Source organism: Ascaphus truei, chromosome 5, assembly GCF_040206685.1.
Source record: "Ascaphus truei isolate aAscTru1 chromosome 5, aAscTru1.hap1, whole genome shotgun sequence".
Lineage (NCBI taxonomy): Eukaryota > Metazoa > Chordata > Amphibia > Anura > Ascaphidae > Ascaphus > Ascaphus truei.
Window position 1 is genome coordinate 163,577,973 of NC_134487.1, and position 22,945 is coordinate 163,600,917.

Below are 22,945 nucleotides of genomic sequence, written 5' to 3' on the forward strand. Positions count from 1 at the left end.
ATATTAATTTATATAAATTATGGATCACCAATTACACATATTTAATAAGCGGTTAAATACTTGATTTTAAAAATATGTAAATATAAATATATCTAATACTATGATAAAAAGAGGCACAAAATAAAAGACATAAAGAAGAGCATAAAAAGAGTTAAAAAACGTAAAAGACTCATAGCCATTAAGTACAGTATGTAAGAAAGGTAAAATCTCAAAATCTGAATTCAAACCATTTGGAATCAATGTGTTAAGTTTGTGAATCCAGTACATCTCTCTCTTGCTGAGATCCACCTCCCTACTACCACAGTTTTATTGTGCCTATGTAAAGGCGAATCTGTGGTGTTAATCATGTGCTATTTGGCTTAATTTGATTGACAATGTGAAGCTAATCAAGCGATCTCATATAAATATATGGCACTAACAAGAGACGTCATAATGCTCCTGACGAAGCTGTGTGCGACAGCGAAACACGTAGAGCAAATATACTAGCTGCAGCTGCCTCCAAGAGAAGACGCCGGACGCTAGAACTCCCCTGCAGACTCTCCCCCAGCGCGTCGCCATCCATCTCCACCGGATGCGGTCACCCGCGAGACGGAAGTGACGTCAGACGCCTCCGCCGGCGACACGCCTGGTAACAGAGGGGAATCAGGAGAGAACACCGCCGCAGATACAAGCATTAGATTGCTAAAGATACCTTTATATGTACAAGCCATTTGTACTTAGTGTGAGTACAACTCTTACCCCTTCATTTATATAAATCCTTTGTTTTCGCAACCTGCACTATTGGGCTTTTCTGTGTTGTTTTATATTGCATATACCACATGGAGATTTGAGTGCCAACATCTCTGGAACAGTCTCTCTGCATAAGAACAGAATGGGACCAATATATACTTAAAAGGAACACCAACTACATATATACCTCCTGACTGAGTCAGACCAAAGCTCTACTTTTCATTCCTGTTTGTAAGTAGGAAATCCTTAAGAGCCAAGACTTGCATCTAGCCCACACTGCATCAACATACTGCACCATTATTGTTTTTTATGTTTTTTATTCACATGAGGTGTTCCTGATTGGATCGCTCCCTTCCCACCCCAAACAAAGACTGCATCTGTGGGAAATCTTAGCAAATTTCCTGGAAAGGTTGAGAAGTATCCGGTTGGGTAACATTTTATGTATATCTGTATTTGAATTTATATATCACTGTTTATATCAAAGGAAATTGTGGCGCCTATGCAAATCATTTAAGTACATTGGATCAAATAAGTGAACAGAATGATGAGATGTGTGCCACAAGGGTAAAGAATGCACTAGAGGCAACTCACAAAATAAAAGCATCTGACACCAGCATCAGGCAGATGAGATGGATATTGGGATGGAAATATGGGCGTTTTAAGTAAGTACTGTACAGTGTACTGTACAGTATACTGTACGTCACCCATGTTTTTCTCTTTTTTGTCTGCTGCTTTTTCTTTTTCCACTATGGTTGTTATTCCCCACGTTTTTTCCCCCACCTCCCTCCCTCTCCAGACTTGTGATTTCTTGTTTAGCCCTCTATTTTCATGTTAGGCTCCCTCATAGCTTACTGTACAATAGGGTTGGCCTACTGTACTGTATGTACAGTAATACATATACTGTATTGTTTCAATACATTACTGTTAGTTTTCTATAGATGTCTTTGACTTATTTTGTCATTTTTTGAGTGCTGGGAACCATCATACTGTATCTCCAGTATTTAGAACCTCTAACATTATTCCTTGTCATTACAGAGCGTATCCTATGATAAGGGAAGCCAACAAAATAAAAAGAGTGGACCAGGCACGGGCATGGATTGAAAGTGGCGAGACTTTCCAGGATGTCATCTTTACTGACGAGACAACTGTAGCGCTTGAGAGATTTGCCCGTTTTGGATTCTACAAAAAAGGATGCCTATCTCTGAAGCCATGTCCCAAGCACCCAGTGAAGATGCATGTGTGGGGTGCCATCTCTAGACAAGGACCAGGATGCATCATTATCTTTGAGGGTAAAATAATGCACAAATACACATGCTGTGCCTGTGGCCTTATGCACTGGACAGCTGTACTGTTGTAACGAACGGGGAGTCACGCCGCTCTCGGCGTGCTCCCCACTTACCTGCAGCCCTGCCAGGGCTTCCCGTGTCTCACGGATCCATCCTCCAGGACGCTGAGCTCCGTTTCCCCTGTGCACGCGCGCAAACGTCAGTCCTCTTCTTATGCCTTCGGGTCTGGGTGTGTGCCCGCTCACGCATCCACAGGCGCAGCCACACGGAGGCGCCGCCACACGGAGGCGCACCAGCCCCTTAAAGGCACAGTACCTATTTCCAATGCTGCAATCCAATATACCAGTTCTTCTAGGATCTATAGCCCCTCCTCCAGGAACTCATCTGGACCTATCCCTGTCTCAGCCTGGCCCATCCACACCCCCCCACCTTGCTACTCTGCCATTGGACCCTCTTACCTATATATACCCAGCAGCTTCATTGACTCGTCGGCTGAGCATAGAACCAGTTGTTCTCATCACTCTCTGCCTCCCTAGTCCTGTCTTGTCCTGTCTTGTTTTGCAGTCTTCCTCGTGTACCGAACCGGCTTCCCCTACGACTATCCGCACCTCTGGCATCCCGAACTTGGCATACGGCAATACGTCTCTCCTCACCTCTGGTACCCTGAACCCAGCAAACGGTAAACGATTACGTCCCCGTCTCTAACCCCAGACTTGGCGAACAGCACCCTCTACCATCCGTACCTCTCCTGCCCCGACTCAGATTCCCAGACCACTCTACTCTCAAGACGTGCCCTCGTGGCTGTGGGTGGCGTTATATCCTATCCCACCTCAGCACTGCGGTCCCGTCTCGTTTGTGGTGAGCTCGTCCTGACATTATGCTCAGCCCAACAAACATGGACCCCGCTGAGGTGGAGCGTACTTTAAATTCCCACACGAATCTCTTCACCAGGCTAGAGACTTATCTGGAACAAAATGATAGGCGGATGGATATGTTTCAGGAGAGACTTCATTCCCTTACCGTTCAAGCCCGAGTTTCCAGTCGGGAACCTTCACCCATGGCTCCTACAGCCTCCGCAACAGCCTTTCCAGCACCTCCGTTTGCTATGGAACCCCGTATTCCTGCTACCAAATGCTATGCTGGGGATCCCCAAGGATGTAGGGGTTTCCTTAATCAATGTTTCATCCAATTCCGACTCTCGCCCTCTCGTTTTGTCTCTTCCATTTCTAAGGTCGGCTATATCGTGGCTCTTCTCACTGACGAGGCGCTGGCCTGGGCCTCTCCCATTTGGGAACAACAAGGGCCCATCACACAGGACATCGACCTCTTCGCTCATGAGTTCCGAAGAGTCTTCGACACCCCTGCACGGCAATTAACGGCAGCTTCTTCTCTCCACCACATTACCCAGGCAGATCGTTCCGTCGCCCGGTACGCTGTGGAGTTCCGCACTCTTGCTGCTGAGACGGGATGGAACAATGAAGCACTATCTTCGGCGTTTTGGCAGGGCCTGTCAGAATCCCTAAAGGATGAGCTCGCGGCGCGGGAACGTCCCACTGACCTAGAGGATTTGATCGGCCTCTGTATTCGGGTGGACCAGCGTCTGCAGGAGCGGAGGACTGAACGTTCTCGTTACAGTCAACGCGTTTCAAGGCCTCTTGCCCCATCGTTCGTGCCTCCAACACCTCCATCCTGAGACGTCCCAGAACCAATGCAGTTGGGAGGTAATAAGCTGTCTTCTGCCGAGAAACAACGCCGGCGCAATGCCGGCCTCTGCATGTACTGTGGCAATTCCGGTCACTTAGTACTCCAGTGTCCCCACAAGCCGGGAAATGCCAAATCCCAATGAGATCCCGGAGAGTCTCGTTGGGAACACTGCCCCTCTCTCCCATCATCAAAGACGTCCTTCCCACCAGGATACTGTTGCCAGTAACGCTGCCTGGAGAGGGGTTTCATACTCAAGCACGGGCATTCGTAGACTCCGGTTCCGCAGGCAATTTCATCGATCAAACCTTTGCTAGACGGAACAATATTCAACTTATCAGCAAGAGTTCTCCAGTGGGTCTGGAGGCCATCGACGGTCGACCTCTACAGCCGGCATTCATCACGCTACAGACGGTGCCTCTTCTACTGCAGTTCGTCGACGCTCATACGGAGATCATTACCCTCGATGTTATCCACACTCCCTCCATTGAGTTGATTCTGGGTCTTCCTTGGCTCCAAGTCCACAATCCTCGCATCGACTGGACCGATCGGGAACCCATCCAGTGGGGTGCTCCATGTGCCAAGACCTGTACTAGGATATTCCAGAAGGTTGGTGGTTTGTGTACCCTGCCAGAGAAGGTCGACTCCTTGCCTTCTGTATATTTGGAATTCCGCAATGTGTTCGACAAAGCACGATCCGAGGTTCTACCTCCGCACCGACCTTTTGACTGCCCAATTGACCTGCTGCCCGGGGCAGCTCTTCCCAGGGGACGATCCTACCCACTCTCTCTCCCAGAGACTAAAGCCATGAACATTTACATTGCAGAGAATTTAGAGAGGGGTTTCATCCGAAAGTCTTCCTCCCCAGTCGGAGCAGGCTTATTTGTCGTAATGAAGAAGGACGGGTCTCTTCGTCCATGCATCGATTACCGGGGTTTGAATAACATCACGGGCAAGAACCTCTACCCGCTACCCTTGATATCGGAACTCTTCGACCGCCTTCAAGGAGCTACTGTTTTTTCTAAACTGGACCTAAGAGGCGCCTACAATTTAGTAAGGATACGGGAGGGGGATGAGTGGAAGACTGCTTTTAACACCCATGACGGCCAGTATGAATACCTGGTCGTGCCGTTTGGTCTGTGCAACGCACCAGCAGTCTTTCAGGATTTTGTCAACGAGATTTTCCGGGACATTCTTAACAAATTCCTTGTCGTCTACTTAGATGACATCCTAATCTTTTCTAAATCCACCCAAGAACACATCAAACACGTTCAACAGGTGCTGTTACGCCTCCGGGAGAACCATCTCTTTGCGAAATTGGAGAAATGCCAGTTCCATCTGACGTCCGTTGCATTCCTGGGATACATTATCTCTGACTCAGACTTCAATATGGATCCAGAAAAACTAAAGGCCATTCTGGACTGGCCCCGTTCGACCACCCTCAAAGCCGTGCAACGCTTTCTAGGTTTTGCAAACTATTACCGTCGCTTCATTCGCAATTTTCCCACCACGGTATCTCCCATCACCGCTCTAACCAAGAAAGGTGCAGATCCCTCATCATGGTCCGAACCCGCCATACGGGCATTTAATCTTCTCAAAAAGGCTTTCGTGTCTGCCCCTATCCTCACCCACCCGGACCCTAAACTCCCATTTACTCTGGAAGTGGATGCCTCTGACGTCGGGGCTGGCGCTGTCCTGTCCCAAAGGACTTCCCCCTTAGCCAGATTACACCCATGTGCCTTCTTTTCGAAGAAATTTTCTTCCGCAGAACGGAATTACGATGTCGGTAACCGGGAACTCTTGGCTATCAAGTTGGCATTAGAGGAATGGAGACACCTCTTAGAAGGCACGGAGACACCCATAACCATACGCACAGACCATAAGAACCTCCTCTACTTAGAAGGGGCACGTCGATTGAGCGCTCGACAAGCCCGCTGGGCACTATTCTTCTCACGGTTCAATTACCTCATCTCCTTCATTCCTGGCTCCAAAAACCTGAAGGCGGATGCCCTGTCTCGACAGTTCCTTGCAGAGGATAGGTCTGAAGAGCAGCTAGAGACGATAATTCCCTCTAAATTTATTGTGTCCGCCAACTCCTTTGATATCATGGACAAGATTCGATCCGAGCAATCACAGGCTCCTATGGGGTTCAAGGTTCCGGAGGGAAGACTCTACACAGCATCGCAACATCGCAAGAGAGTCCTCGAGTGGTGCCATTCCTCTAAATCGGCAGGACACCCAGGGATACGAAAAACTAACGACCTTGTCCAGCGAACCTTCTGGTGGCCAGAGAGGTCTAAAGATGTGGAGGAGTTTGTAAAAGCGTGTGGCACATGTGCTCGCAACAAAGTACCCCGGGTCAGACCAGCAGGCCTTCTCCTTCCTTTACCCATCCCAGACTGGCCTTGGAACCATATTTCTAGGGATTTTATCGTAGAGCTCCCAAACTCCAAAGGGATGAATACCATTCTTGTGGTAATTGATCGTTTTTCCAAACAGACGCACCTTGTTCCCTTGAGGAGTCTTCCGAATTCCTCCAGGCTTGCGGATGTTTTCGTCCAGGAAATCTTTCGTCTCCATGGTGTGCCCTCAACCATCGTTTCTGACCGAGGGTCTCAATTTGTGTCAAGATTTTGGCGAGCCTTTTCTCGAAAATTGGGCATTTCATTACAATTTTCCTCGGGATACCACCCACAGACCAATGGGCAGACGGAGAGGGCCAACCAAAACCTGGAACAATACCTTCGATGTTTTATAACCGATACACAGGATGACTGGGTGGATCTGCTTCCTTGGGCCAAGTTTGCTCTCAACTCCCTTCGTAATGACTCCACTCAAGAATCTCCCTTCTTTATAAATTTTGGGTTTCATCCTTCCCACTTACCCTTCTCCCCCCTATCCTCTGGAGTACCAGCGGTTAACAAGCGTATCTCCCGGCTGAAAGACTTATGGAGGAGGATTCAGGAGAACTTAAAGGTGGCTACTTGGAGACAGAAACTCCAGGCAGATCGCCTCCGACGCCAAGTTCCAGAATTTGCTCCAGGAGACAGGGTATGGCTATCATCCAGGAATATACGACTAAAAGTTCCTACTATGAAGCTGGCACCCAAGTTCCTCAGTCCCTTTTCCGTGGTTAGGAGGATTAATCCTGTGACTTATCGCCTGCGCCTTCCACCCTCTATGAGGATTCCTCCGGTCTTTCATATATCCTTGCTAAAACCAGCATTTCAGAGTCCTCGTTTTTCCAAGACCACTTCTCCTCCACTCCCTCTGCTGATCCAAGGTCAACAGGAGTACGAGGTCCAGTTTATCCTGGATTCTAGGATCTCCAGAGGAGGAGTACAGTACCTGGTCCACTGGAGGGGGTTCGGTCCTGAGGAACGCTCGTGGGTTCCCCACCGAGATCTCCACGCTCCTCGACTCGTCCAGGCTTTCCACCGTAGGAATCCTTCCAAGCCATATCATGGACGCCCGGAGATCGCCCCTGAAGGGGGGGGGTACTGTAACGAACGGGGAGTCACGCCGCTCTCGGCGTGCTCCCCACTTACCTGCAGCCCTGCCAGGGCTTCCCGCGTCTCACACGGATCCCTCCTCCAGGACGCCGAGCTCCGTTTCCCCTGTGCGCGCGCGCGCACGTCAGTCCTCTTCTTCTGCCTTCGGGTCTGGGCGTGTGCCCGCTCACGCATCCACAGGCGCAGCCACACGGAGGCGCACCAGCCCCTTAAAGGCACAGTACCTATTTCCAATGCTGCAATCCAATATACCAGTTCTTCTAGGATCTATAGCCCCTCCTCCAGGAACTCATCTGGACCTATCCCTGTCTCAGCCTGGCCCATCCACACCCCCCCACCTTGCTACTCTGCCATTGGACCCTCTTACCTATATATACCCTGCAGCTTCATTGACTCGTCGGCTGAGCATAGAACCAGTTGTTCTCATCACTCTCTGCCTCCCTAGTCCTGTCTTGTCCTGTCTTGTTTTGCAGTCTTCCTCGTGTACCGAACCGGCTTCCCCTACGACTATCCGCACCTCTGGCATCCCGTACTTGGCATACGGCAATACGCCTCTCCGCACCTCTGGTACCCCGAACCCGGCAAACGGTAAACGATTACGTCCCCATCTCTAACCCCGGACTTGGCGAACAGCACCCTCTACCATCCGTACCTCTCCTGCCCCGACTCGGACTCCCAGACCACTCTACTCTCAAGACGTGCCCTCGTGGCTGTGGGTGGCGTTATATCCTATCCCACCTCAGCACCGCGGTCCCGCCTCGTTTGTGGTGAGCTCGTCCTGACAACTGTATAGTATTTTGTACCCTAATATTACTGTACATTTTTCTTTTCTTGTTTCCAGGAATCATGAATAAAGCGTTCTTCCAGGATCACATAATTACACGTTGTTGAATACATTAGGAACGATTTCCCATCTGGTCACCGGTTCTTCCAGGACAATGATCCGAAACACACCGCGTCTACAGATCACATTCTTGCCAGCGGTATCAACTGGGTTAAGACGCCAGCAGAGTAAGTTGGGTAACCATTTATCATTGTTTTACACAGTTTATATCTCCTTAAGTAATTCACCTTTTTTCTCCCCTCCTACAGTATTCCAGATCACCAGATTTTAATCCCATCTAAATGGTATGGCATGAGTTGAAGGATTATATCAGAAAAGTGTGGAAACCGTCAAAAAATTATGAATTGGAAAAAGGGATACTGAATTTCTGGAACAACATACTCACCGTAGCCAGATGTAATAAATATATCGATCATATTGTGACTGTGTTGCCTATTGTTTTACAACGTAATAGCCGGGCCTCGGGAAAGTAATAAGGCACAGGTATGTATGATACAGGTAAATATGGCAGTAAAAATAACTCCTTGTGACCTTGGGCAGGCCACTTTATCTCCCTGTGCCTCAGGCACCAACAAATAGATTGTAAGCTCCATGGGGCAGGGACCTGTGCCTGCAAAATGTCTCTGTAAAGCGCTGTGTAAAACTAGCAGTGCCATATCCAAGTGGCCCATTATAAGTGGCATGACTACTGAACAACTGAAGTTTAAAAGGAAGGAACTCTTACCCTAATGGATCTTATCCTTCTTCTCTCCTCAGATAAAAACCATCTCTAAATCCTCATTGAAGCCTTTGCTGTGTGTATTATATAGTATATGCAAATGATCCAATGCTAGGTAAAAAACATCTTTGAATGCTGTTTTCTGTCTACCCCTAATCAAATTAAGTGTTGCCACCTAGGCAGGGAACACCCTGTGTAGAAAATCATTTGTTTGAATGTGCCTCAGATGTGCTAATTAAGCAGACAGAACCACACTGTCAGGTAACTTTTTAGGCCTATATAAACCCAGTTAGAACAGCTAGTCTGCCTGCAGCCCATATAAAGTGGCGCATTATAAGTGGCATGACTACTGAACAACTGAAGTTTAAAAGGAAGTTCAAAAGAAGTGAGGAAGAAGTGGACACCCCATCTGGCCCTGATTCCTGCATTTGAACTACGCTGGAAAAGAGGATATCATCAATACCAGACTGCATCATTACTGCTGTGATGCTGCCTTTACCATTTATATTTGCTGTGACTTCACTTCTTCTCAAATTATGCACTTCTTTTTACCAGCCTCAGTATGTCTCTAACTCTATATATATATCTCCATCTCTCCTTCCTTCACCACTTCTCTTTTCACATGAACTCCTTTCTTACCTGCGTCCTCTGACACCACACAGCTATATCCCCTGCACTAAAAAACACCCCTACAAATCATCCTCACACATTCTCTTTCTTTCCATGCTTCTCCTCCTTGCTTCTGGGGATATCTCTCCCAATCCTGGTCCCTGTCTTATTCCTACATGCGCTCGTCCTCGCCTGCCAACTGCAACCTCTACTCCTTCTGGTGTCAACCCCTCCAACCTCATACCCATCCCCTGCCACCCTCCCTCCTCTCTCCCTTTCTCCTGTGCTCTTTGGAATGCTTGCTCCCTTTCTAACAAGTTCCTCTCTGTGCATGACTTCTTTCTCTCTCACTCTGCTCCTATTTGCTATAACTGAGACCTGGCTCACTCAGTCTGACTCTGCTCTGGAAGGTGCCCTCTCCTATGGTGGCCTTTCCTTCTCCCACACTCCGCGCACTGATGGCAGGGGTGGAAGCGTGGGGCTCCTGCTCTCCTCTCTCTGTCGTTACCGAACCCTTCCTATTCCTCCCTCTCTTGCTTTTCCCTCCTTTGAGGCTTACACTGTCCAGATTTTCTCTCCTCTCCCTGTTCATGTGGCGATCATCTATCGCCCACCTACCTCTACTCATCCCCCTTCTGCCTTTCTCTCTCACTTTGAATCCTGGCTCTCTTTCTTCCTCTCCTCAGACTCCCCTGTTCTTCTCCTTGGGGACTTCAATTGCCACATTGATGACCCCTCTCTCCCTTGGGCTTCCTGCTTTCTTTCTCTAACCTCTTCTTTTGGCCTTCAACAGTGGACTGCAGCCAGCACTCACAAGGATGGCCACTACTTAGACCTGGTTTTCACTAAGAACTTCTCTCTCTCCGATTTCTCCATTTCCCCTTTTCTTCTCTCTGACCATCATCTCATCTCATTCTCTCTATCTCGCTTCTCCCCTTCTCCACCTCCATCTACACCCCGGTTCTGCAGAAACCTGTGCTCTATTCACTTACCTGACTTTGAGTCCACTTTACACTCCTCCCTCTCCTCTCTCAGCTCTGCTAAAGACCCCGACAACCTGGTCAGGAACTACAACTCTGTCTTGTTCTCCTCTCTTGATCTACATGCCCCACTTTCTCTCTGCTGCACTCGCCCTTCTAACCCTAGACCCTAGCTAAATTTCCACACACGCATGCTGCATTCCTCCACTCGTTCCTCTGAACGCCTCTGGAGGAAGTCTCACACTCTCGCAGACTTCCTTCACTACAAATTTATGCTATCCTGTTTCAACTCTGCCCTCTCGCAAGCTAAACAAGCCTACTTTTCTGCACTAATCAACATGCACAAATCTAACCCACGCCGACTGTTCTCTGTCTTTGATACTCTACTCAAACCACCCTCAGCTGCCTCTCCTTCCTCCATCTCCGCTCAGGACTTTGCTGACTATTTTAAGGAAAAGGTGGAATCCATACGTCAGAACATCCCCTCTGTTTCTTCTTCCCATCCTACACCTCTTCCTAACTCTACTCCTGCCTTCCTTGACTCTTTTTCCACTGTCTCAGAGGAGGATGTGTCGCTGTTGATCGCCTCTTCTCCCTCTACCACTTGCCCTCTTGACCCCATTCTCTCCCATCTCCTAAAACCTCTTGCTCCTACTATAATCCCTATGCTCACACACATTTTTAACTCCTCCCTCTGCTCTGGAACCTTTCCATCCTCCTTCAAACATGCAACAGTCATACCATTACTCAAAAACAGCAAGCTTGACCCTACCTGTCTTTCTAACTATCGACCTGTCTCCATCCTGCCTTTTGCCACTAAACTCCTTGAACGTCTTGTATTCTCTCGCTTGCTCCATTTTCTCAACACCTATTCTCTCCTAGACCCTCAACAATCTGGCTTCCGCACTGCTCACTCCACGGAAACAGCCCTCACTAAAATAACTGACGACCTCCATGCTGCCAAAGACAGAGGTCATTACCCTCTGCTCATATTACTCAACCTCTCTGCAGCATTTGATACTGTGGATCACCCTCTTCTCCTTCACATTCTCCATACTCTTGGTATTCGGAACAAAGCTCTATCCTGGATCTCATCCTACCTCTCCCATCGTACTTTCAGTGTCTCTTCTGCTAACACCTCCTCCTCCTCTATTGATCTCTCTGTGGGGGTACCCCAGGGCTCTGTTCTGGGACCTCTTCTCTTTTCTCTGTACACACTCTCTCTAGGTGACCTAATAATATCTTTTGGGTTTAAATATCACCTCTATGCGGACGACACACAAATATACTTTTCAACATCTGACCTTACACCTGCTATACAGACCAAAGTTTCTGAATGTCTCTCTGCTACATCATCCTGGATGGCCCTCCGTCGCCTTAAACTCAACATGGCTAAAACAGAGCTCCTCATACTTCCTCCCAAACCTGGCCCTACTACCTCCTTCCACATTACTGTTGGAACTACGATCATTCACCCAGTAGCCCAAGCACGCTGCCTAGGGGTCACACTCGACTCCTCTCTCACATTCGCCCCTCACATTCAAAACATTTCTAAAACTTGACGCTTTTTCCTCCGCAATATAACAAAGATACGCCCTTTCCTCTGTTGCTCGACTGCTAAAACTCTGACTCAGGCCCTCATTCTCTCCCGTCTTGATTACTGTAACCTCCTGCTGTCCGGCCTTCCTGCCTCTCACCTGTCTCCCCTACAATCTATCCTAAATGCTGCTGCCAGAATCACTCTACTCTTTCCTAGATCTGTCTCAGCATCTCCCCTCCTGGAATCCCTCTCCTGGCTTCCGATCAAATCCCGCATCTCACACTCCATTCTTATCCTCACTTTTAAAGCTTTACACTCTTCTGCCCCTCCTTACATCCCAGCCCTAATTTCTCGCTATGCACCATCCCGACTCTTGCGTTCTGCTCAAGGATGTCTTCTTTCTACCCCCTTTTTATCTAAAGCCCTCTCCCGCCTTAAACCTTTTTCACTGACTGCCCCACACCTCTGGAATGCCCTTCCCCTCAGTACCCGACTAGCACCCTCTCTATCCACCTTTAAGACCCACCTTAAGACACACTTGCTTAAAGAAGCATACGAATAGCACTGTGAACATTCTGAACACATGATACATAAAGCTTGGCCCCCTGCAGACGCACTTACCAGAACTCCCTCCTACTGTCTCTGTACGTTCTCCCTACCTACCAATTAGATTGTAAGCTCCTCGGGGCAGGGACTCCTCTTCCTTAATGTTATGTTTATGTCTAAAGCACTTATTCCCATGATCTGTTATTTATATTATCTGTTATTTATTCGATTACCACATGTATTACTACTGTGAAGCGCTATGTACATTAATGGCGCTATATAAATAAAGACATACAATACAATACAAGAACATGCTATTATTATTATTTTGTCCTTTTCTTGTATGAACACCCACAGCTAAATCACTGCATTATGGTTTTCTATGTACATTTTGGCACTGCGCTTATGTTACACTACATTTTGGTCCCAGAGGGCATATCTATATCTACAGCCAGCTTCTAAGTATAATAAAGTCCCCACACGGATGAACAGATCCCTACAGTTGACTGAAAAGGGGCGGCCCCTGACTGGGTACCATGGCATAGCGTCCCCAGGGAGGGGAGGTACCAGACAAGGCGCTCTGTGATTGGTGGAGAGCAGCCGGGCGAAGGCTACAAATACCAGATATATCCCCGCCCCCTCCTTTAATAGTCTGCGCCTGGAGTGGAGCTGCTGCTTGTGACGTCACACATACTGGTAACAGCGTCGCACGTCTCTTCTCTGCTAACATGGCCGCCTGCGAGACACCGCGGAGATCCGGGAGCTCCCGGCGCTGCTGCCGGCTGAGTCTTCTCCTCCCGCTCCTGATCCTCGTGTTCCCGCACAGCGCGGTGACCGATACTAGTGAGTACAGTCCCCCGGGAGCTTAGGATCCGTTTGAATTGCGGGTGTCCGCGGGTTAACCGCATCACTACCAGAGTGGTCAGCAGCGGAGGGGTTACAAGGTGTCGGGCGGGCAGGGGGGCACTGTAATTAGGCGCTGGAAAGCTGTGGTGTCTGAGTATTGCACCTCGGCCCCACTGACCGACAGGGCGTTGACATGCCTGCCCTGACTGCTTGCTAGGTGAGCAGGGTGCGGCGGTGTCACTGCTTGTCATGCACTCCTGTGATCATAGTGTGCGTACACTCGCACACTCTCACATCGCATCTCATTCACCCCCATAGGCCTTCGTGGGGGTTGCTCATACAGGCATAATTTGCCAACGTGCATGCTTGACCTGTCCAAATCAGATGAACCGTATTAGGGAGTTATGGGAAATCTGGGTCAAAAAGTATTGTCTGACGTCATTGAGAGCACCCACACTAAAAAAATCACAGATTGCTTAAGCTATACACTTGGACTGGGTTAGTAAGTCACTTCTATCCATGGCTATTGGGGTCACCCTCCTAAATCGGTATACCCGTTTTACACACACTTTCCCCTATTAACTTGAGTGAGGTCTGGCTTACTTTCCCACACTTCACATTTTCATCGGCAGGCTTCACCGTGATCCCCTTATATACATTTCCACCTTATTTAAAGGGGAAATCCTTGTCACCCCTGTCTCCATACTATTGGCGTGGTCACCCGGTTTAGCGTCCCTCATTTCAGATCACCTTTCTACATCATTAGTTAACACCAGACTTGAATAGGATTGCTCTTTTCAAAGCCAAGATCATAAGTCTGTTTACCTCATTAGCCTACATTTCCTTTAGGTTGCTTTTTAATGTAGAATCCTGTTACCTTGTTTATTCAAATAACCCTTAAGACAAAGACCCCATATTTGCCCTTATTGTGCTCATCTTTCGAGCACAGTGTGCCTTTATAGACTTTAATAACACCACACTATTAACCAACACATTGTTCTCAGACTTCAATGGAGTTGCACTCTTACAAATCAGACATCGCACTCATAATAATCATTATCTTTGAACCTGTCAGTTTGTTTTCTAATTTTTAACCAGTTCTTAAACGATCTATTAAACCCTTAAGTGACAGTATCTCTGCTTTACATTGAAGTGGTTATCAGATTTTCTTTCTGACTTTAAGGGGCAGTCCTGCCTTGGACCGAAGTGAGATAAATAGTGGCAAATTGAATAGATTAAATGCACCTGATTGAGTGTGTATTTTGAGATTTGTAAACAGTTAACATGTCAATTGTATGCATGTTTTGGAGTTTTTTTTACAATCTTTATCTTGTGTATTTTGGTGATGGTACAGCTTGTCAGCTGCCCAAGCTCCTCCAATCATTCTAGCACACCAATTACACTAATTGTTTTAAAATGATTATTTTTTGACCTGTTATAGTTGGACTGCTTCGTTGGGGTCAAATTTAAATCCAAGAATTAAAGTGTATAAGATTTGTATTTGGAATTTTGTTACTAATTTCAGCTTCTCCGTTTCTATTTTACTAGTTGCTTCTCTGTCGATCTGTCTTGACGTTACTATTGCACAATGCAGATAAGATACAATAAAATGCAATAAACTGGTGTTAAATTGCACAGTGATCTATATACCTTGTAGCATACTTGCTAGTTTTACTAGTGCAAATCATTATTTTGCTTTTCACACATCTTTTCGACTTTTTTATTTTTTGAATAGTGATGCAGCACGTTTGGCAAGTATTTCAGCCCTACCTTTTGTATAATATATGGTGGTGAGTTATCTGTTAACAATTAATATTTGCTGCACTCTGACATTTGATAAACCAGTTGTTGGTTTAGCTGCATTCAGAGAAGATTAGTCTAGAATAGACGCACCCATTTGATATAGTATAATACATGAAACTTTTTTCTCCTGTCAATAGAATGTTAAGAGATGGGGGATGTGTATCTCCTGCTTCCATAGACTGAAGTTCAAATCTTCAGCTGACTAGGTCAGTGAAGGTTGGAGAGTTTGTGGACACGTTAATTGCATATGAAAGTCGCATTTATGTATACAGGCATACCCCGCTTTAAGTACACTCACTTTAAGTACACTCGCGAGTAAGTACATATCGCCCAATAGGCAAACGGCAGCTCACGCATGCGCCTGTCAGCATGTCCTGAACAGCTATACCAGATCCCTACCTGTACCAAAGCTGTGCGCAAGCGGGGAGACTATAGAGCCTGTTACAAATGCGTTATTTACATCAGTTATGCACGTATATGACTATTGCAGTACAGTACATGCATCGATAAGTGGGAAAAGGTAGTGCTTCACTTTAAGTACATTTTCGCTTTACATACATGCTCCGGTCCCATTGCGTACGTTAATGTGGGGTATGCCTGTACAATAGATTTGGGGAAACTCGCATTTCAGAAATGTATCCCTCATTACATTAATATGAATAACAAGCAGGTTGTGTGCAGAGCTGAACCCTATTAATCCCCGCTCTGGGGGACCCCCTGATTTCGGAGGTACTTGCCTCCGAAAGGGGTGCCGGTATCTCTGCAGTTTAAAGCTCCCTTGTCACATGGGCCAATAGGAAGCGACACTGGATGATGTCACGCCTTCCTATTGGCCCTAGTTTAAGGAATTCAGCATGAAGCTGACTTTGCTGCTCTGGGAATGTTTCCCCATTTTAATTTTATTCCCATTTAGGAAGAAGTATAACACAGTAAACCAGCAAACTGGTTACTCCACGAGGCTAACGATGAGTTATTAGGAATTGTCAAGAGAAACTGTCACTCTACAGTGCTGGTTATTTGTTTTTAGGCATTGATGTTTCCTTCCAAAATCACATTCCTTAAATAAAAAATAAAATAAATAAAAAACAATGGAATGCGCATCCGTACAAGGCATTAATGTATTTTCTCATCCCATGTGAACTCTGCTATACCACATGCCTTCATATTAATACAATCTGCAGAGAAGCAGCTAACACTTTTGAGATGGAAAATAAATCCCCACCGCTTAGTGTGCAGATGTTATGTAGTGTTTGAGAAGAGCTGGAATGGTTTTTAGTGTTGAAGCTAAGCTATGTATTTCAACTGGTAAGAAACCTGAACAGAAGTTGCTTAGAAAGTCCTCAAAGTCTCATCATGGAAGTCAATAGTTAAGTGCTTCCAGATGTTGCACGTAGTGCTGGAGGCATCTTTAAAACAAAAAACACGTCTCAGACATTTGAATAGCTTCAACTGGTGCCTCAATTTTTTTTTGGGGGGGGGTGGCGGTGCGGCGGTGCGGCAGCGGAGTTGAATACAAACAAATACTTTGCTTATGATAATGTATTCTTCTGTGGCACTTTCTTGTAGATGGAACAAAGAGTATGTCATTGAGTATTGTACTAATCAATGTGACTTACTGTCTTTCCCCCCTGACTTCTAATATTCTAACTACTAGTTTTCTTCTGAATACAACATTGAAATATCATTCTCTCAAAAATAGCAGTACCCCAGATGCCCGTTTCTATTTATATAGCACTACAGTTGCTTAAATGCTTCAAAAAGCTGCTTTTTGTTTTTTTTAATTTGTATGTGTATGTGTATATTTATATTTATTTTTATGTGCCTGAACTAGGGGTTCTTTGAGTGCTTCTGTGGTCCCCCAGCCTCCTGAGACTCCCTGTTCCCTGACATATTTTAAGCTTTTTGTGTGTGCAGGTTACACAAAAAGCTACATATGTAACTTTCTATTGGTCACCAGAGCTGCTCTTACTATAGGAGCCATACAGTTTCCAAGTATTAGAATTGCATATCTTACAAAATGGGGAAGCGGGTCCCGCAGGTCGGAACTGAAAACAGTTTTTTCTAATACTTGGTGCTTTTATAGCTATATATACACCGTACTTGATGGGGACATTTTAGACTTCAAACGTCAAATACAGTGAGACTACGTCTAAAACACAGGAACATGAATACAGAGCATGAGTTAACATAAGAAAAAAGGAAATTCCTATCCCAAGGAACTTGCACCCTCTTCTAATATTTAGTCTAGACTCCATGGGCTTAAGCAGGCTGTTCAGAAAGTAATTTTGACTTAATGTTTTTCCCCTCCCAGAGTGTGTGTGTGTGTGTGTATATATATATATATATGTATATATGTATATATGTTTTTGAAATGTAAATAGCAAACAATCTTTTACTTTTACAACTGATATTCAAAGCTAAATGCAATGACTTTGAATTTTCCCTTTTAAGGGCAGGGAATTAATCCATAACCAAGGAATGTGACCCATCATGTTAAACGTGCCTAGTTCAACCAGAAAGTGGATGTCTGTAGCTGATGACGTTTGCTTATGCTTAAACTGCAACACCTCTAATCTCCACTGACCATCTGTTTGAAAACTCAAATTCATGTTTTAAAGGTACAGTGGCAACACATTCATTCTTTTGAGGGTTTTGTGTGTAAGTATAAACACCGCGCACATTTATATATATATATATACTAGCTGAGAGACCCGGCGTTGCCCGGGATGTAATGTTCCCGTTCCTCTCTCTCCTCCCCCCTCTCTCTGTTTGTCCCCCATTCACATCAATCCAGTCCCCCCCCTCCCTCCCTCCTTTACAGCTTCATGTAGCGTGTGTGCGTCAGTCACTGTGTGTTTGCTCGCGCGTCAGTGAGTCTGAGGCAGAAACACAAACACACACAGACTGACTGACGCACACACAGTCAGTGTGTGCCTCAGTCAGTGTGTGCGTGCGTCAGTCAGGCTTTGTGTGCGCGTCAGTCAGTGTGTGCGTGCGTGCGGCAGTCAGTCAGTGTGTGCGCGCGGGGCGTCAAAGGCAGGGGGGGGCGTCAAAGGGAGGGGGGGGGCGTCAAAGGGAGGGGGGGGGCGTCAAAGGGAGGGGGGGGGGCGTCAAAGGGAGGGGGGGGGGCGTCAAAGGGAGGGGGGGGGGGGCGTCAAAGGGAGGGGGGGGGGGCGTCAAAGGGAGGGGGGGGGGGCGTCAAAGGGAGGGGGGGGGGGCGTCAAAGGGAGGGGGGGGGGGCGTCAAAGGGAGGGGGGGGGGGCGTCAAAGGGAGGGGGGGGGGCGTCAAAGGGAGGGGGGGGGGCGTCAAAGGGAGGGGGGGGGGCGCCTCAAAGGCATGGATTCCTCCCCCTGCATTTCCTGCAGTGGACAGGAGGGGGGGGGCAGTGGACAGGAGGGGGGGGGCAGTGGACAGGAGGGGGGGGGGCAGTGGACAGGAGGGGGGGGGGGCAGTGGACAGGAGGGGGGGGGGGCAGTGGACAGGAGGGGGGGGGGGCAGTGGACAGGAGGGGGGGGGGGCAGTGGACAGGAGGGGGGGGGGCAGTGGACAGGAGGGGGGGGGGCAGTGGACAGGAGGGGGGGGGGCAGTGGACAGGGGGGGGGCAGTGGACAGGAGGGGGGGGGGCAGTGGACAGGAGGGGGGGGGGCAGTGGACAGGAGGGGGGGGGCAGTGGACAGGAGGGGGGGGGGGCAGTGGACAGGAGGGGGGGGGGCAGTGGACAGGAGGGGGGGGCAGTGGACAGGAGGGGGGGGGCAGTGGACAGGAGGGGGGGGGGGCAGTGGACAGGAGGGGGGGGGCAGTGGACAGGAGGGGGGGGGGCAGTGGACAGGAGGGGGGGGCAGTGGACAGGAGGGGGGGGCAGTGGACAGGAGGGGGGGGGCAGTGGACAGGAGGGGGGGGGGCAGTGGACAGGAGGGGGGGGGCAGTGGACAGGAGGGGGGGGGCAGTGGACAGGAGGGGGGACAGGAGGGGGGACGCAGTGGACAGGAGGGGGGACGCAGTGGATAGGAGGGGGGGCAGTGGACAGTGACACACACACACACACACACACCTCAGTTGATGCGCCCTTTCTCAGTTCCGTTTGGCGCCGGAGGTGGGGAGCGACACCTACCTGTACTTCCGGGCGCCGCCACCGTCTGACTCGGCGCCGCGAGGGAGGAAGGGGGTCCGCCATCTTACGCGCCGCGTGGCAGCTGCGGGAAGCGAGGTGATTTGGAGCGGGGAGGGGGGAGAGGTGATTTGGAGCGGGGAGAGGTGATTTGGAGCGGGGAGAGGTGATTTGGAGCGGGGAGAGGTGATTTGGAGCGGGGAGAGGTGATTTGGAGCGGTGAGGGGGGAGAGGTGATGCCGCTGGGGAGGGGGAAGAGGTGATGCCGCTGGGGAGGGGGAAGAGGTGATGCCGCTGGGGAGGGGGAAGAGGTGATGCCGCTGGGGAGGGGGAAGAGGTGATGCCGCTGGGGAGGGGGAAGAGGTGATGCCGCTGGGGAGGGGGAAGAGGTGATGCCGCTGGGGAGGGGGAAGAGGTGATGCCGCTGGGGAGGGGGAAGAGGTGATGCCGCTGGGGAGGGGGAAGAGGTGATGCCGCTGGGGAGGGGGAAGAGGTGATGCCGCTGGGGAGGGGGAAGAGGTGATGCCGCTGGGGAGGGGGAAGAGGTGATGCCGCTGGGGAGGGGGAAGAGGTGATGCCGCTGGGGAGGGGGAAGAGGTGATGCCGCTGGGGAGGGGGAAAAGGTGATTTGGAGAGGGGAGAGAGGTGTGTGTGTGTGTGTGTGTGTGTGTGTGTGTCCTTTGGCCCGTCACTCCGCCTCAGGCCAATGAGAGGTGTGGGGGGCGGGCCAAGGGGGTGGTGTGAGTGTGTGAGGCCAATGAGAGGTGTGCGGGGGCGGGCGGGCCAAGGGACCAATGAGATTGCCGCTAGGGACACCGGACATCCAGCAGGCAGGCATGCATGCAGGCAGGCAGGCAGGCAAACATACAGTGCTTTCACTAATATAGTATAAGATATATATATATATATATATATATATATATATATATATATATATATATATATATATATATATATATATATATATATATGTGCATAATAATGGTATATTGCTTTCCTCTCTGTTGGCAGTAAGTCCTGGTAAGAACAGGTATGCCAGCAGTAGTTATGGAGGTTTTCCCTCATCCAATGGTGATGTGCCCTATGTATGAAGGGGAGTGGCTGTATGCTCTTGAGTCCCTGGATAGTGACATCAGGGATGCGCCTGCCTCCTGAAGTATATAAGGCACAACACAGTTAGTTATAGTGTGTTCTAGCAGCAGTGGAAAGCTGTTAGGAAGTTGTATTGCCTGCATAAGGGATTGTAGGAACACTTTGTTACCCTAGTGACGTAACTAGCGGTCCAAGTTGACCAATCAGCCTGTCTAAGCCACTCTGTGTCCAGGGACCTGGCACAGAGGATCTCCCTAGGAGAAGAGGGGATCCCACTCCAATTTGGGAGGGCGTACCTGGCGAAGGGACAGCACGGAGAGATGTGCGGCTAGAGCCGGCAGCTGCATGGGGCAGTCTGCTACATCACAGTCTACAATAAGGATGACCTTGTTAACGATACCCCCACTGTGTGAGTGTGAAGTTACTCAGCAGTGGATGGCACCACCGAGAAGGAGTTCCTCACCAGGACCATCTCCCTGCCGAAGCATAGACCCTGATGAGGTGGAGGCGCTGCACATGATGTAAGTTGAACTCGCACCCACTACCTCAGCTACCTGTTCTGTTGGAAATCCCCTACTAACATCAAGCAGGAGACTCAGGAGTTCTGTTGCCTACAGGTGCACCACCAAACACACGTAATGGGGGTTGGTTATTAAAGTACCCGGGCCAATGTGAGATTGGGGGGGGGGGGGAAACCCGTTACATATATATGCTGTATAATACGTTGTAAGGATTCAACAATTGTATTGTATATATGTATTTAGAAATATATTTAAAATACCTTATTTATTTTTTGTTTTTCAGTCTTATGCCATTTTGAGTCTTAAAATGTCCCAATCACTAATGTTATAACCACAGCATAGTTCTGCCTATCGTTAGGAATTGGCCAATAACAAAATGGCATTTTATATATGGTATTTGTCACTGCTAGTCTGACTTTTGGGTCTATATATAAACTGCTATTCAACATATGTTGAAACATGAAGGGCATTAAGTTTGTATCGAAAAAGTAGATTGGTGTTTTTTTACAGCTTTAAAAATCTGATTCCAAATCAAAGGTATATGCAGATCTACACCTTCAACATCTTTTGTGTTACGGTGTGCCAGGATGCTTTGGTGTTGTGAAATTAAATTATGGTTTTCTGTTCACCATGCATGGTGGCGATACGACTAGGGTAGCTCCACCCATCCAGCCTTAATAGGACAAAACTTCTGTAGGTGAGACATAAGGCTCCTCTCAGCTGCAGTCTTTTACGGTCCTGTTTGTTTTATTTTGGCTGCTCACTGCGACTGCCATTGGTAGTTCAACCGGCAGTGGAGTTTTCCTCTCCACCCTCCAATGTCGTGCCACATGGCAGCTATTCAGGGGCCCTCTGCGACCTGAAAGGACCGTGGAAGAGTTGGACTAATGCAGCGGGAGTGACTGGCACTCTTGCAGACTTCTGGGAGGCTATTTAAAGCCAGCTAGGTACATTTAGATGCTCTGTTTACCTGTGAGAGCTGAGCATCCAAGGGGACGCTGCCTAAAATTTATGGGCGAGTCCTAGCTGCTCGAGCAAAGCGCATGTAATCAGGGAAGTAACTGATTTTATGTTGTGTGATTACCGTACCATTGGATGACTGCCAGCGGAAGGGATGTCCAAATTAGCGGTTAAAGCACTATACCATAAGGGTATGAAGACAGGGTAAAGATACGCAGTTTGTCACAAGTCTGCATTAGAAGGAAATAAACTGTGAGGACTACCTCAAGTGGGCACTGGTGCAAATCCCGGATCAAATGACAACCTTTCTCCAATACATAGTTACATAGTAGATGAGGTTGAAAAAAGACGTACGTCCATCAAGTTCAACCTATGCTAAATTTAGACAACGGATACTTTATCCTATATCTATACTTATTGATCCAGAGGAAGGCAAACAAAAAACACCAGTGACATATCATCCAATGATATCTCATAAGGGGAAAAATAAATTCCTTCCTGACTCCAAGAATTGGCAATCGGATTAATCCCTGGATCAACATCCTTCCCATGTATACTTATTTGGTATATCCCTGTATACCGTTCACATCTAAAAAATGTCCAACCTTTTTTTAACAAATCTGTTGTATCTGCCATCAGTCTCCATGGGTAATGAATTCCACATTTTAACTGCCCTTACTGTAAAGAACCCTGTCTTTGTTGCTGGTGAAATCTCCTTTCCTCCAACCTTAAGGGATGGCCCTGAGTCCTTTGTACTGCCTGTGGGATGAATAGTTCTTTTGAAAGCTCCTTGTACTGTCCCCGAATATATTTGTATATAGTTATAATATCCCCTTTTAGAAGCCTCTTTTCTAATGTAAACAAATCTAATTTAGCTAGCCTCTCCTCATAAGTTAGAATGCCCATCCCCTTTATTAATGTTGTGGCTCTTCTCTGCACACTCTAATTCCATAATGTCTTTTCTTAGGATTGGTGCCCAAAATTGTACTCCATATTCAAGGTGTGGTCTTACTAATGCTTTGTTAAAAGGCATAATTATGTTTACTTCCCTTCCATCCATTGCCCGTTTGATGCAATATAAGATCTTGTTTGCCTTTGCAGCTACTACATGACTTTGGGCACTATTGCTAAGCCTGCTGTCTACAAGCA

General features: G+C 48.0%; 1 protein-coding gene across 3 annotated transcripts in view; it reads left to right on the top strand.

Moving 5' to 3' along the window:
• The first annotated feature begins 13,109 nt into the window (after positions 1-13,109).
• C5H5orf15 (chromosome 5 C5orf15 homolog) overlaps positions 13,110-22,945 on the top strand; it is a 31,086-nt gene continuing 21,250 nt past the window's right edge. For all 3 annotated transcript variants that reach the window (XR_012801761.1, XR_012801762.1, XM_075601181.1), the window contains exon 1: positions 13,110-13,308. Coding sequence is in view for 1 of the 3 variants with exons in the window: in XM_075601181.1 (XP_075457296.1) it covers positions 13,194-13,308 (115 nt within the window). In the remaining 2 variants the exon portion in view is untranslated. The remainder of the gene's footprint in view (positions 13,309-22,945) is intronic.